We start from the raw sequence: 15,178 nt of genomic DNA, 5'->3' as shown, positions 1-15,178 counted from the left end.
GTGGAAGCAGGCCCTTCGGCCCAACAAGTCCGCACCGACCCGCCAAAGCATAACCCACCCATACCCCTACAATTACCCCTTATCTAACACTACGGGCAATTTATCATGGCCAATTCACCTGACCCGTACATTTTTGGACTGTGGGAGGAAACCAAAGCACCAGGAGGCACCCACGGGGAGAATGTGCAAACTCCACACAGTCGCCTGAGGCAGGAATTGAACCCAGGTCTCTGGCACTGTGAGGCAGCAGTGCTAACCACTGTGCCAGAATTAACTTCTTTACTTCACTCTTTTTAATGTTCTTCCCTCTGTTCCTACTTTTCTGAAGGGATTTTTGTTGGGCTCTGGCTCTGAGACATCAATGTCCATTCCTACTCCTTTACTAGGACTTGCCATGTTCCTTGTGTACATGTTCCTTGTGTCCTTGTTAGCTGTTGGGCTATTTTTGCATGCAGTTCATGACTTATGGGCCCACTGCTGCCCTTGGCTATATTGTGCATCTTGCTTTTGAGTGAGTTCACACTTAAGGACTCCAGCTGCTGTGTGTATGCAGTGATGTGACCATACCTGGCAGTTAGTCTGCTGTGTGTCTGCAAACTGCATTCACAGAAATCAGTTGGCTTGCTGTGATGTCAGCTTCACAGGTTGTGACGTGTTTTACTGATTTCTATAAAGTAACCTTAATGTGCTATGGATCTTTAAAATGCTAGTCCTCATATGCTAGCTACACACAGATACTCTCCTACAGGGTTATTAATCAGGAACAGTAACCATGTGTGACTCACTTCTTACTAACTGATGATTGCCCCAACTAATGTTCATTCATTTTGAATAGACTAAGAATAAATATGGTGCCTGGACTGATTTAACTATTCATTACCTTAAGAAGATGAGTCTTTAAGAATGCTTAAAAATATTTATTTTTCAACAGCCTTTAATATACAGTGTAAACTGAGGAATGTTAAAATAAAATTGCTGAGCTAATGATATATGTAAACTTGTTAATGCTTTGAGTATAAATAGCTATATTTTGTGTTTAGCTCAAGTGATTGATTATGCATTGTTTACTAACAAGTACATTTTTGTTAGTTAGTTGTACATACCTGAGGTTTAATGTTGGCCGCAAGAAGATTATCTATAAACTTGATATAATAATTTAATCCAATTTCATTTACATATTCAGTGGTTCCATTTGGAAGAATGCGAGACCAGGATAGGGAAAAGCGGTAGTGGTTGATTTTCAGTTGTTTCAGAATAGCCAAATCTTCATCAATCTTGTGATAGCTGTCACAGGCTATGTCTCCAGTATCATCATTGCCTACTTTCAAGGGTGTATGGCTGAAGGTGTCCCATATGCTAAGTCCTTTTCCGTCAGCTCTCCAAGCTCCTTCAATCTATAGTCAATTAAATAAATTAAATACGAATTTTTGTATGCTTAAACATTTTCTTAATATTATGCCTTCCACAAAATATTGAACTTTATAATATTCTTAGAACATAGAACATAGAAAAATACAGCGCAGTACAGGCCCTTCGGCCCTCGATGTTGCGCCGATCCAAGCCCACCTAACCTACACTAGCCCACTATCCTCCATATACCTATCCAATGCTTGTTTAAATACCCAGAAAGAGGGAGAGTCCACCACTGTTACTGGCAGGGCATTCCATGAATTCACGACTCGCTGAGTAAAGAATCTACCCCTAACATCAGTCTTATACCTACCACCCCTTAATTTAAATCTATGCCCCCTCATAATAGCTGACTCCATACATGTCCTTTGTATTTCCTTCACAAATATTGAGAGCAAATTCAGAGGACTCCTGGTCCACAATGGTAGTGTTCCTACCTCTGAACTAGGAAGTTTAGGATCACGTTCCATCCATGCTGATATATATAGATATATAGATATATAGATATAGATATAGATATAGATATACACATATATACACACACACACACACACACAGTTGATTAAAAATGACTAGAGGGTGAATTTGTTGTCATTGATTGGTTTCTATTTCGAGTATAGTGCACTAGCATCACCTAGTGGTAGAAAGTCTATTTTGCAACACTACATTACTTATCAACTCCACAGCAAAGCTCATGGAAAAACATTTATTATATACGATAGGTAACTGCTAATAGCATTCTTTGTATGGTGGGTGCTCTGAATTATGCAAGAAATTCTTAATAAAATGATGTGATATGGCACCACTGTTGTCCTTACTGGTTTCTATTGCTTCTGTTATAATCTGCATTCATTCATAAATGCAACAACGCAGAATTGCCAAGCAATTGCTGAGTTCAGGTGAATTGATAGAATTTGATTGGGAAAAACAAACTACTTCTTTTAAAAGTACAGTTGATTCTTCTATAATGCATGTTTCTTCAACACGAGTTGGTGTTAACGTGCTTGAAGAATTTAGAATGTTATTTGAAAAACACAAACTTTCCTTACCTGTACTGGCAATTCCTGCCCCATGAGTTTAAATGGCATGGCTATTTCATGATTTTCTCATAACATGAGATCACACTAAAACAGAACTATCATTTTATATCGGAACTGAGTTTATAGATAATGTTATATATAGTAGACAAGAGATCTCCCATTTCAGATGAAAAATCACACAACACCAAGTTGTAATCCTACATGTTTATTTGGAAGTACAAGCTTTTGGAGCATTGCACTAGCGACCTGATGAAGAAGCAGCATTCCGAAAGCTTATACTTCCAAATAAATCTGTTGGGCCATAACCTGGTGTTGCTTGATTTTTAACTTTGAGAAAGTGAGGACTGCAGATGCTGGAGATCAGAGATGAAAGTTGTGGCACTGGAAAAGCACAGCAGGTCAGGCAGCATCCAAGGAGCAGGAGAATCGACACTTGACATCCCCAGTCCAGCACCAGCACCTCCATACCTTTTCAGCTGCAAATGAGGAGGAATTTCTTCTCTCAAGGGCTCAATAATCTTTAGAAGTCTTTACCTCAGAAAACAGGAGAGATTGGGTTTTTGAATATATTGAAGGCTGAATTGGACACATTTTTAATTGACATGGGCATCAAGGCATAGTTAACAAGGAAGTAGTCTTAAGGCTGCAATCAAATCACCCATGACCTTATTGAATGGTAGAGGGGGTTCAAGGGGCTGAATGGCCTATGTTACTTGTATTTCTTATGATCTTACAAATTTATAATAACAATGGTATGATATTTGGGAAGTCAGATTGAAGAATCATATGGTTCACAATATAGGAATTAGGATAGTTTTGTACATATTAGTTCAGTAGTAATGAAACCAATATCGTTGGTGTTAACAGTCATTCTTCCACTGAAACATAGAACATAGCAGCACAGCACAGGAAAAGGTCTTCTGCTCCCAATGTTGTGGTGGCCAACAGTTTTCAGAATCAGCACATTCGTGCACAAGGAATGCAGAAATTTAGATATTGCTGTTGTTGATCCCACATTTTTCCAGAAAGTGTAATGTTGAGGTCCCCCAATGTGAAATCCCAAAACAACTTCCATTCTTACACTGTTAATATAGTCTTAAAAATGTTTGAAAAAGTTACACCTTGTTGAATGAAATGTAACCAGTTCTTAACAGAACACTAACTTCATATTTAAACATATTTACTCAGTCTGATAAAACTGATTTTATATTCAAAGGTGAAAATTTCTGTATTGTGTTGAAAATTTCCGTATAGTACAGCATATAATTCTTTATAAGTTTGTTTTAACATTTTGACATCTATCTTAATCAAATCAATTAGTTACACCTCTGCCTGCAAGTTTATCTCGAAAGTGATGGATTCCAGTGCCTTTCCTTTCTTGGCTGCTGTCTGTGAGAATACTTCACTGTGCGTGCTACTAGCTATCGCTGTTGCTGAATGTTTGGAGGTGCCTTTTGAAATCACTGATGACAGCAAAATCCAGGTCATTTTTATCCCCAAAATTTTCTTCTCTTTGTAAATGTACTATTCTTACTGTTCAGATATCTTATTTCACAGCGTGGTTAATAGAAATAGTGGCCAATTTCTGATTAAAACTGAGAAAATAAATGTTTATTATTTCTGTGCATAAACCCAATGATTATGGTAAGATATCAATTATGTGGCACAGGTCTGTAAGACTCTAAGTATGCTGTTACTTTAAAAGCTAACCTGATAGGCAGCAGTTGCTGCACTCCATGCGAAGTCCTTTGGAAATTCTCCGTAAATGAATTCATCTTCTTTCCGAGGTGGGAAGCCATTGTCATGAATTATTTCTGTATAATAATGTGCTGACCTCTTGGGGGTTCTTTGCCTGTTAGGATCTTCAAAGTTTACATGATGCAGTCCATATTTTAAAGTATATCCTTCGACCCATTCAAAACTGTCCAAGAGAGATGTAGCTGTGTATCCTTTAAGGTTAACATTATCCAATTTGGAAGCTGCAATTTTTAAAAATAGAAAACCAAGAATTCCAGGTTACTTGGTTCAAAATTATTATATTTCATTGTATAAATTATTAAATAGAACAATAATATTCTCTTTGACTGTACTTTCAGTACAATATTTCCATAAATGAGGATGCAGCTAAAGCAGCATATAACTAAAACAATAATAACATTCAAAGAGACAGTAACTTTTAATTTCACCTGACAACCAACTGATGAAGGAGTGATGCTCCAAAAGCTAATGTGCTTCCAATTAAACCTGTTGGACTATAACTTGGTGTTGTGTGATTTTTAACTTTGTACACCCCAGTCCAACTCCGGCATCTCCAAATCATATCTAATTTCACCAATCTCTAATCAATATTATTCCTGCTGTGACCCTTCTAACCTTTTCTTTTTCTCAGTGCTCACTTTTCATTTCCATAATTTCTTTATCATATGTGTTTTAATTAAAATATAAAATACTTCAAATTAACCTAAGCATGAGCAAAACTAACTAGAAATCTCTGCTTCCTAAAGAAATCCAGATATTTCTGTATTTTGTTTTGGATAAGAGCACTAGTTGAAAAGATTGTCTTGATACAAATGCCCTCAATAAACACTTCTGGTACTATTTGTTCATGAAAAATAGAAATAAATAACCTTTTAGAGCCTCATTGATGTATGTTTTGTAGTAGAATATTCTGTCAGTATCATCCACAGTGGAAGTTGGTTTTGTAGCTACCCCGTTTCCAGTGAGATAAATAGGGGGATTACTGTACTCTTCTTTGATCCAGTTGAGAAGTCTTCTGAGGCCCCAGGCTACGGCCCTGAACTTCTTCGCAGCTGAAGTTGGCCATCCTGGGTCAAATTCTTCAGCTGTATCTCGATCGTATTCATAAGAAAGTGATTTCAGTTTGGCAATATTATGACTGACAATTTTTGTGGTGTACGTAGTGAGACAAAAAACATCCGCAGTACCACGGATAAAACTTTTCTCCTGTTCAGTAAACTGAGGAAGCCTTGAAGTTGACAGATGTTGCAGTTCACTCTTGTTTCCAACCTGCCATTTCATTGCCTCGGGGTAATCACCATTTTTAAAAATGGGGTGTGCAAACCAGCCCAAAGTAAACTGCAGGTAGCGATCAGCTGCAGCTATGTCACGGGGGTTAGTAAATATCTTGGGTTCTGTCCAATCTGCATTAAAGCTGATGGAAATTAAACCTTTCTGAGTACTCCTGTATTTGTCATCATATGTGTGAAAGACTTTGGCATGAGCTTTCAGTACTACATGTGCTACTCTGTATGGAAGATAACCTGGTTCATTCATAGCAGGGGGAAAGGAATTTGTGCCATATCCTTCCCAACTGAATACAGAGGGTTCATTAAATGTTATCCAGAACTTAACCCTATTGCCAAATGTTTTGAAGCAATAATCGGCATATGTATTAAACAGGTCAATCATTTCTTCTTTTTCCCAGCCTCCAACATCTTGAAGAGCCTGAGGTAGATCCCAGTGGTAAAGTGTTACCCTTGGTGTTATGTTGCTGGCAAGAAGGCCATCAATTAGCTTGTTGTAGTAATTGACACCGGCTAACTTCAATGATTCAATTCTCCCATTAGAAAAAATACGAGACCATGAAATAGAAAAATGGTAGGTTTGAACTCTCAATGCTCGAAGCATGTAAAGGTCTTCATCGATTTTGTTGTAACTATCACATGCAACATCTCCTGTATGTTTGTTCAAGATCGTATTTGGTGTATGTGTGAAATTGTCCCATATACTAGGTCCTTTTTCATCAGCATTCCACCCTCCTTCGATCTGATAAGCTGAAGAGGATGCACTCCATACAAATTCTTCTGGGAATGTGTCATATAAGAACGTATCCCTTTCCATGTCCCCTTGGCCTGAAAACTTCTTCCACACAACCTTAGCCTTAGAAGGCACTTCAGATGCTGGTAACTCAGTTAATCTTTTAACATCATTTTTGGGGATAAGGGTCTGAATTAAGTTATTTGAAGAAGTAGTAACAAAACCGTTATTCTTGATTATTTGTGTATAAAGATATGCTGATTCCTTTGGAGTTCTGGGTCTATTAGAATCTTCAAAATTCACGTAATGGAGACCAAATCTATTGTTGTATCCTTGTGGACCTTCAAAGTTATCCATTAGTGACCAAAGTGTGAATGCTTTCACATTGACTTTATCTGTGATGGAAGCTGGTGGGATGCAAAATTAAAGTGATGTTAAATATGTTTGCAGCAAATATATACAACCAGCAAATCATGTGACACTATCAACACATTTTACCTTTAAATTCTTCATTAATTATGCAAAAATATGTGATCATACAGCATTTCTGCAGTACAGCTAATAAAATGTGTTTTCAGCAATTTCTCTCAAAATGTATTAGATGTAGCAATTTCCTATTTGCTTCAGCTTTCGTGTGCTTAAAGTATAATTTTTTTACATTAATTAAAATAGCGTAACAAAGTTGTATTATGGCAGGAATAGTAGCTAAGGTGTGTGACAGGATAAATATCAAATCAACAAACCACAATGCAGACTTTTTGAGTATTTATCAATATAATATGAAACGTAATAGAGACTGAATGGAATCTTCAATTGGCATTAGCAGTAAAATTATTGAATTATTTCAGATTTAGCATTTTGATTGAGGGCACATTAAGAAGACCATGAGTGGCTGTTTTTCCTTTGGCTATGCCGTGGTATTAGAGGGGGTCAATTCAGAACAGAAATGCGGAGACATTTTTCAGCCAGAGGGTGGTGGGCCTGTGGAATGCATTGCCACGGAGTGCAGTGGAGGCCGGGATGCTAAATGTCTTCAAGGCAGAGATTGATAGATTCTTGTTGTCTCGAGGAATTAAGGGCTACGCGGAGAACGCTGGTAAGTGGAGTTGAAATGCCCATTAGCCATGATTGAATGGCAGAGTGGACTTGATGGGCTGAATGGCCTTACTTCCGCTCCTATGTCTTATGGTCTTATGATAGCTGCAACCCTGCCTGACCAGACAACAGACAAAGAACTGGGGTAGATGAGATTATAGGTTGCAATGTTTATCATGAGATCAATGCACTATAGTGTGGAAGTAGTAGGTTAATTGAATAATATTTTAGGTTTATGATACCTTTGGAATGAGTGAGAACATTGTGCTTTTGTACTGAACAAACAGATAAACATGTACCAGTAGATTTTTTTGGACATATCGTATGTCAATATTGAATCTGTAATCGCAATACAATGTCATTTTTTAATTTAAGAAAATATGATATATATTGTTGCTGGTATCCTGTGATACAATAGTCAGACCTGACTTGTTGAGCAATTTATGGACATTTAGTATTATATATTATTTATATGTTTATTTCAAAATTATCTATAATGATAGAAGTAATATAAACTTACCCTTCAGTGCCTCATTAATATAGGCAGCAATATTTCCTACCCTCATGGTATCATTTATGGTATCAAGGCCAGCATATTCTGTTGGAATTCCATGTCCTGTTATGTAAATTGGAATGTTGGTACCTGTATACTCATGGGTAACAAAATTTAATAACCTTCGTAAGCCCCAGGGCACGATATATATCCACGGAGATACAGTTGAGGGCCATGAATTGTCAACCTGTGGAGAAAAATCTCCAAAACTGTTGTAATCTGAAACACATATTTTATTTGTGCTAGAATTAATTAGCCGAGAGGTGTAATGACTGAGTCCAAAAAAATCTGAAGTTCCATTTATGTATTGTTTTTCTTTTTCTGTAAATGATGGAAGATGGACAGGAGCAGAAGGGCATTCCTGATTATATTTTTTTATCTGAGCTTTTAAGGTTTCTGGATAGTCACCATTAACGAAGATAGGATGTGCAAACCAGCCCAACATAAACTGCAGGTATCGATCAGCTGCTAGAACATCTTCTGGCTTATTAGGGGAGCTAGGTTCAGCCCAGTCGGAATTCAATGCTATTCCTACTTGCCCATGCTGCTGAGCACGATAGTTCTTGTCATAAATGTGCCAAGCATTGGCATGGGCCTTGATTATAGAATGGGCTACCTTATAGGATGCAATAGCTGGATCACTGATTCCAGGTGCATGCTGTCCTGTGCCATAGCCAGCATAACTAACCACCCAAGGCTCATTAAATGTGATCCAGTACTTCACACGGTCTCCAAAGGTAGCAAAACAAAAATCTGCATAATCACTAAATGCTTGTATGATGTCCTCATTCTGCCATCCACCAATATCTTGCAGAGCTTGGGGAAGATCCCAATGGTATAGTGTTACCATTGGCTGAATGTTGGACTCCAGCAGATTGTCAATTAATTTGTTGTAATAGTCTATTCCATCTTGGTTCTGTTTAGTCCGATTGCCTGTAGGAAAAATTCTAGACCATGATAAGGAGAACTTATAAGAGTTAGTTTGCAAACCTCTCATTAAATAAACATCATAATCAATTTTATGGAAGCTATCACAGGCAATGTCTGCCGTCTGGTTTTTTTCTACTTTTCCCTCATGAGCAAACCTGTCCCAAATATTTTCTCCTTTTCCCTGTTCTGCCCAGCCTCCCTCAATTTTAAATGAGGCAGTTGCTGTGCTCCATAGAAAAGTACTAGGGAAAGTGCCAGTCAGAAAGGCATCCCTCTGTGCATCTGATTGTGTAGAAAACTTCTCCCATACAGTCTGATAAGATGAAAGTTGAGATGCTCTATGAAGGTGGATTTCACAGTTAGGTTCTGCAAGCTCATCTTCACTTGTTTCTTCCATTGGAGAAAAATAGCTGAAAGTGTGAAATAAAAGAAAAGTGAAACCACTTGAGAAATCCTGTTAACTCAAAGCACTGAGCTTCACTATTTTAGTAAAATGAAGATAATGTCTACATTTGGAACAGAAGGCATGAAAGAGTTCAATCCCAACTTACTTAGCTATTGGCTCCTCTTTAGATAACAGCCCAATTAGAAGTAAGAGCATTGTGCAACCCAAATCACAAATGGGATGGGGCAGGTGACATTTAAATGTTTAAGTGGGCAGCCAGTGGCAAATATATCAGTTATCCTGCCCCAACTGCCCATCAGAAAAGTCAGAACTCAATCTGCAGATCTGAGGATGGAAGTTGGAGGTCCTTAATAGGTAGGATTCTTGCAACAACAGCTTTAATTTATTAAGTGTCTTTGTCACAGAGAAGATCCCTAGATCATTTACTGAGGTGTACAATAACAAAAATGAATACCAAACTATTAGAATGACCGAAGGTTAGATCAGAGTTGCTCAAAGGAAATTACTTAGCACTCAGAGATAGATAACCGATGGTCTTTTTGTGAAGGAACCCAAGTATATGGGTTTGGGCCTACATAGCAACAACAAGCAAATGAAAATTTCGTCTATATATATTTTGAATGTAATAATATTTCACCATTAGCTTCACAGGTGAATTATAAAGAAAACTTGATCATGACTCACATTTGGAATATTAGGGTAGATGGTCAAAGGTTTGATAAAAGAGATAGGTTTTAAGATGTGTTTTAAAGGAGGAATATAAGGTGAAGAAAAACAAAGATGTTTAGCAGGTTATTGACCTTAACAGCTGAAGGCAAAGTCACTGATGATAGTATGATTAAAATTAGGAATGCTCAAGATTAGATACCCTACAGTGTGGAAACAGGCCCTTCAGCCCAACAAGTCCACACCAACTCTCTGAAGAGTAACCCACCTCTGACTAACACACCTAACACTATGGGCAACTTAACATGGCCAACCTACCTAACCTGCACATCTTTGGACTATGGGAGGAAACCAGAGGGGACCCATGCAGACACAGGGAGAATGTACAAACACCACACAGTCACCTGAGGCCGGAATTGAACCTGGGTCCCTGGTGCTGTGAGACAGTAGTTCTAAGCACTGAGCCATCATGCCATCTTTAGTAAGAGGCTAGAATTAGGGGAACAAAAACCTTTGGAAGTTAGGTGGTGAGAACAAGAAATTTTTAAAATGGTGGGGTGGGGGGATGCAGATTGTGGATAGGGATACTGTAGAATGATATGAAAATAAGATTGAGAATTTTTGAAAATTAAGGCATTGATGGGTGATTTGGAATTGGTATGAGTTAAGACACAGGCAGCAGAAGTTTGGATGACCTTACATTTATGTTGAGTAGAATGTGGGAAGCTAGCCAGGAGTGCATTGGAATATACAAGACTCAGGGAAACAAAGGATTCAGTTACTGAGGCAGGGACAATGTTGGACAACAGGAAATAGGTGCTGCAAAAATGTACTTGGAAGAGCATCTGGGGGTTAAAAGTGATGTCAAGTTAAAGTTGCACCAAAGCTGATGAAGGACAGGAAAGAAGTACAAGTTGACAAAATCAAATGAGATTTGGTAGAATGGTTGTAGGGTTGCAGGAACTTATGGAGATAGGGACCAAAGAGGGTACAGAAGGACTTAAATGTAAGGATGAGATTTTGAACATTAAGTGCTGGTGTGCTGAGCTAAAGCAGAAAGAGGGATATGTGAGTGAAACGTGTTATGGCTTAAGATATGAACATCAATGTTTTACACAGGCTCATGTTTATGGAGACTAGGGAATGAGATAGTGGAAAGAGAACACAGAAGTTGTTAATGAATTTTGAGAAGATTTGTAGCTCAGGTTGATGCTCTGGATGTGGGTTTGCTCACTGAGCTGGTTAATTTTCAGATGTTTCATCACCACACTAGGTAACATCTTCAGTGAGCCTCTGGACAAAGCATTGCTGATGTTTCTTGCTTTCTATTTATATGTCTGGGTTTCTTTGGGTTGATGATGTCATTTCCTGTGGTGTTGCCATTTCCTATGGTGATGTGATTTCCTGTTCGTTTTCTCAGAGTGGTAAATGGGGTCCAAGTCGATATGGTTGTTGATAGAGTTCCAGTTGGAATGCCATGCTTCTAGGAATTCTCGTGCATATCTCTGTTTAGCTTGTCCTAGGATGGATGTGTTGTCCCAGTCAAAGTGGTGTCCTTTCTTATCTGTATATAAGGATACTCGTGAGAGAGGATCATGTTGTTTTGTGGCTAGTTGATGTTCGTGTATCATGGTGGCTAATTTTCTGCCTGTTTGTCCAATGTAGTGTTTGTTACAGTACATTACAGTATTTTGTAAATGAGATTAGTCTTGCTTGTTGTCTGTATAGGTCATTAGCTGTTGTTTTATGTGTTGCTGGGTTGGTGGGCTACCATGATGCCAAGGGGTCTGAGAAGTCTGGCAGTCATTTCCGAGATGTCTTTGATGTAAGGGAGAGTGGCTAGGGTTTTTGGATAGGTTTTGTTTGCTTGTTTGGGTTTGTTGCTGAGAAATCAGCGGACTGTATTCAATGGGTGCCTGTTCTTTTTCAATACACTGTATAAGTGATTTTCCTCTGCTCTGCATAGTTCCTCTGTGCTGCAGTGTGTGGTGGCTCATTGAAATGATGTTCTGATGCAGCTTCATTTGTGGATGTTGGGATGATTGCTTCTGTAGTTCAATATTTGGTCCGTAGGTGCTGTTTTCCTGTAGACGCTGGTTTGAAATTGCCCATTGGCTGTTCGCTCTACTATGACATCTAGGAATGGCAGTTTGTTGTTTTTTTCCTCCTCTTTAGTGAATTTTATGCCAGTAAAGGTATTATTGATGGTCTTGAAGATTTCCCCTAATTTGTTTCATTTAGTGATGACAAAGGTGTCATCCACGTAGCAGATCCAAAGTTTGGGTTGGATGGTTTGTAGAGCTGTTTGTTCGAGTCTCTGCATTACTGTGTCTGCTAAGAACCCTGATATTGGAGATCTCATGAGTGTTCCATTGGTTTGTCTGTAGGTTTTGGTGTTGAAGGTGAAGTGGGTGGTAAGGCATAGGTCCACTAGCTTGGCATTACTGTCCTTGCTGGTGAAGTTGATGGTGTCTGATATATGCGTCTGGGTTTTCTAATAGTGTAGTCAGTGTTTCCTTGGCCAGATTAATGTTGATTGATGTGAACAGGACTGTTACATCAAAGGAGACCATTATTTCATCCTCTTCTATCTTAGTGTCTTTGGTGGTCCTCAGGAATTCTTGGGTGGAGGGGATGGAGTGGAGTGAGTCTTCTACTAAGTGTTTTAATCTTTGGTGTACCTCCTTTCCAATCTGTAAGTAGGTGTTCCAGGTAGTGAGATTATGGGTCTGTGAATTTTGGGTAATCCGTAGAAACGTGTTGTGTTGGATCTGTCTGGTTTCATTTGTTTTGGAAGTCAGTCTTATTTATTTCTCCAGATTTCTGAAGGTTTTGAGTAGGACTGTGATTTGGTTCTGTAGTTGTGGGGTCAGGTCTATCGCCACTTGCTGGTAAGTGTTGGTATCTGCAAGTACTGCATTTGCTTTTTCAATGTAGTCTCTTTGATTTAAAATTACCATCAAGCATCCTTTGTCTGCAGGTGGGATAACAATGCTTTTAGGCTAAAGTGAGTACTGCAGATGCTGGAAATCAGAGTCTAGATTAGAGTTATGCTGAAAAACACATCAAGTCAAGCAGCATCCGAGGAGCAGGAAGATTGACATTTTGGGCAAAAGCCCTTCATCAGGAATGGAAGAGCTCCATTTCTGATGAAGGGCTTTTGCCCAAAATGTCGACTTTCCTGCTCCTTGGATGCTGCCTAACATTGCTTTTATCCTTTTTTAGCCTTTCTAGTGCTTTCCTTTCTTGTGTATTGTGTGTGTTTCCTTCCATTTTCCTGCTTAATATTGTTGTGACTACCTGCCTGATAGTTTGTTGGGTTTATTCTGTGAGTGGGTTGTCCTTCAGTGTTGTTTCTGATGCTGCTAAGAAATCTTTCTTATCCGCATCCTGGAAGTTGTAATTTAATCCTCTTCATCCTTTTTCAGTGTCTGTTAAGGGTCGTTCAGATAAGTGTTTTATCCATGCTTCTGTGTTGTCAGTGTTGTTATTTTGTGTAAGTTTATCAATTTTTTTCTGCAGGTCTAGTTTTTTTTTCTTTTACTGTGTTTGTCGCTGTCTAATATCTATGGCTTGTTGTAGTGTGTCTGTCTATTCATGGTCTGTTGCATGAGTGAGTAAAGAATTTTGGTGCAAATATCCTGTTTGTACTTATGGAGTCTGTTGTGGGCATCATTAATCATTTCTCTAAGCATTCTGTGGCTGTTTTGCTCTGCTATTCTTTTGGCTAGTGGGGTATTAAGGGGAGAATTCCTAGAAGCATGACATTCCAGTCGGAACTCTATCAATAAACACCTTGACTTGGACTCCATTTATCACCCCCTGAGAAAAAGAACAGGAAATAACATTGCCATAGGAAATGACATCACCACAGGAAATGACATCACCAACCAAAAGAAACCCAAACATATAAATGGAAAGCAGGAAACATCAGCAGTATTTCATCCAGAGGCTCACTGAAGATGTTACCTAGTATGGTGACGAAATGTCTGAAAATGAACCTTTCAGCTCAGCGAGCAAACCTACATTCAGAAACTCCAAAGGCCGCAAAGACACAGGTTTGGGTTTCAGTTGCAGAAAGGTTGAAATAGGGATAAAAGGACTAACTCAAGCACATACCAATTTCTATAACAACCAATTATTAAATATGTTTTTAAAACTAGAATTTATTTCCTTAGAATGCTATGAATCAGTCACAGAAACCTTTCCCCTAGGTAAGGTACGAAGCACAATTAAATACATTTTCACTTAGCATCGACAAGATTTTTCACAATTTCATGAACTTATTTCACGTTTACAAATAAATTCCCAATACAATCATGTGGATCTTGAAGTATTTTATAATTTAATTACCTTTCATTATCTGAGTTGCTTCTTTGGTCATGCAATGGCAATGTGTCCAGAAAGTGTTTGGCATCACAGCCAATCATTGACATTTCATTATTGTTTAGAGCTGTCAATGAAATAAAAAAAAGTTAAGAATTGAACATTCAACACTTTGAACAATGAGGTACGCAATACTTACTAAGCCAAAAATAAAACTCTGTTTAGGGCTTTATATAACTCTATTTATTGGATTCTCATTTGTGCACAAAAGGTCAAATGGCCCATGCCCAGAGGCCCCCAGTAAAACTCACCTTAAAGCAAAAGAAGTGTGCACAAGCATTTAAATGTATGCCCACAGCAATATGATATGATTTACTTTCTTAAAGTAAATTGGGGTGGAGCAGGTGGTGGTGTTGGGGTGTACGGGTTGTGCATAGTTGCAAAAGAGACTTGAGTTTCCATCATGTCCAGGAAGTTGAAGAATCTTCACCTACCTTTTGCAATTTTCATGAATGTAGCTCCATAATACACTGTGCTGCCCACGTCTGACACAGCACATTGTGAAAAGTCTAAGCTAAAGACCAGAATCTGTAAATGTTTGTTGATACTCTGAAAAGTAAAAAAAATTACAATTACTGTATTTACTTTCCCATTGCTTAGCAACTGAGCCACTGAAATCTGAATTGCCAAATATTTTTTCAAGAAGTCAATGAAGTTAAAAGCAATTATTATTAGATTGGATTCCCTACAGCGTGGAAACAGGCCCTTCAGCCCAACCAGTCCACACCTACCCTCTGAAGAGTAACCCACCTAGACCCATTTCCCCTCTGACTAATGTACTATGGGCAATTTAGCACGACCAATTCACCTGACTTGCACAACTTTGGATGTGGGAGGAAACTGGAGGAAACCTACGCAGACACGGGGAGAATGTGCAATCTCCACACAGACAGTTGCCCAAGGCTGGAATCAAAC

At 38.5% G+C, this 15,178-nt stretch overlaps 1 protein-coding gene across 1 annotated transcript in view; it reads right to left on the bottom strand.

Moving 5' to 3' along the window:
* LOC132817335 (lactase/phlorizin hydrolase-like) overlaps positions 1–15,178 on the bottom strand; it is a 69,213-nt gene that overhangs the window by 19,766 nt on the left and 34,269 nt on the right. Inside the window, exons 6-11 of the mRNA XM_060827744.1 lie at positions 14,698–14,812; positions 14,231–14,330; positions 7,843–9,215; positions 5,078–6,634; positions 4,161–4,429; positions 1,104–1,394 (exon numbers count right to left, since the gene is read on the bottom strand). Of these exons, the coding sequence (XP_060683727.1) occupies positions 1,104–1,394; positions 4,161–4,429; positions 5,078–6,634; positions 7,843–9,215; positions 14,231–14,330; positions 14,698–14,812 (3,705 nt within the window). The remainder of the gene's footprint in view (positions 1–1,103; positions 1,395–4,160; positions 4,430–5,077; positions 6,635–7,842; positions 9,216–14,230; positions 14,331–14,697; positions 14,813–15,178) is intronic.

The sequence above is a fragment of the Hemiscyllium ocellatum genome, chromosome 7 (assembly GCF_020745735.1).
Source record: "Hemiscyllium ocellatum isolate sHemOce1 chromosome 7, sHemOce1.pat.X.cur, whole genome shotgun sequence".
Taxonomy (NCBI): Eukaryota; Metazoa; Chordata; class Chondrichthyes; order Orectolobiformes; family Hemiscylliidae; genus Hemiscyllium; species Hemiscyllium ocellatum.
Note: the sequence above shows the minus strand (reverse complement) of the source record. Positions and strands in the feature narration are given on the sequence as shown.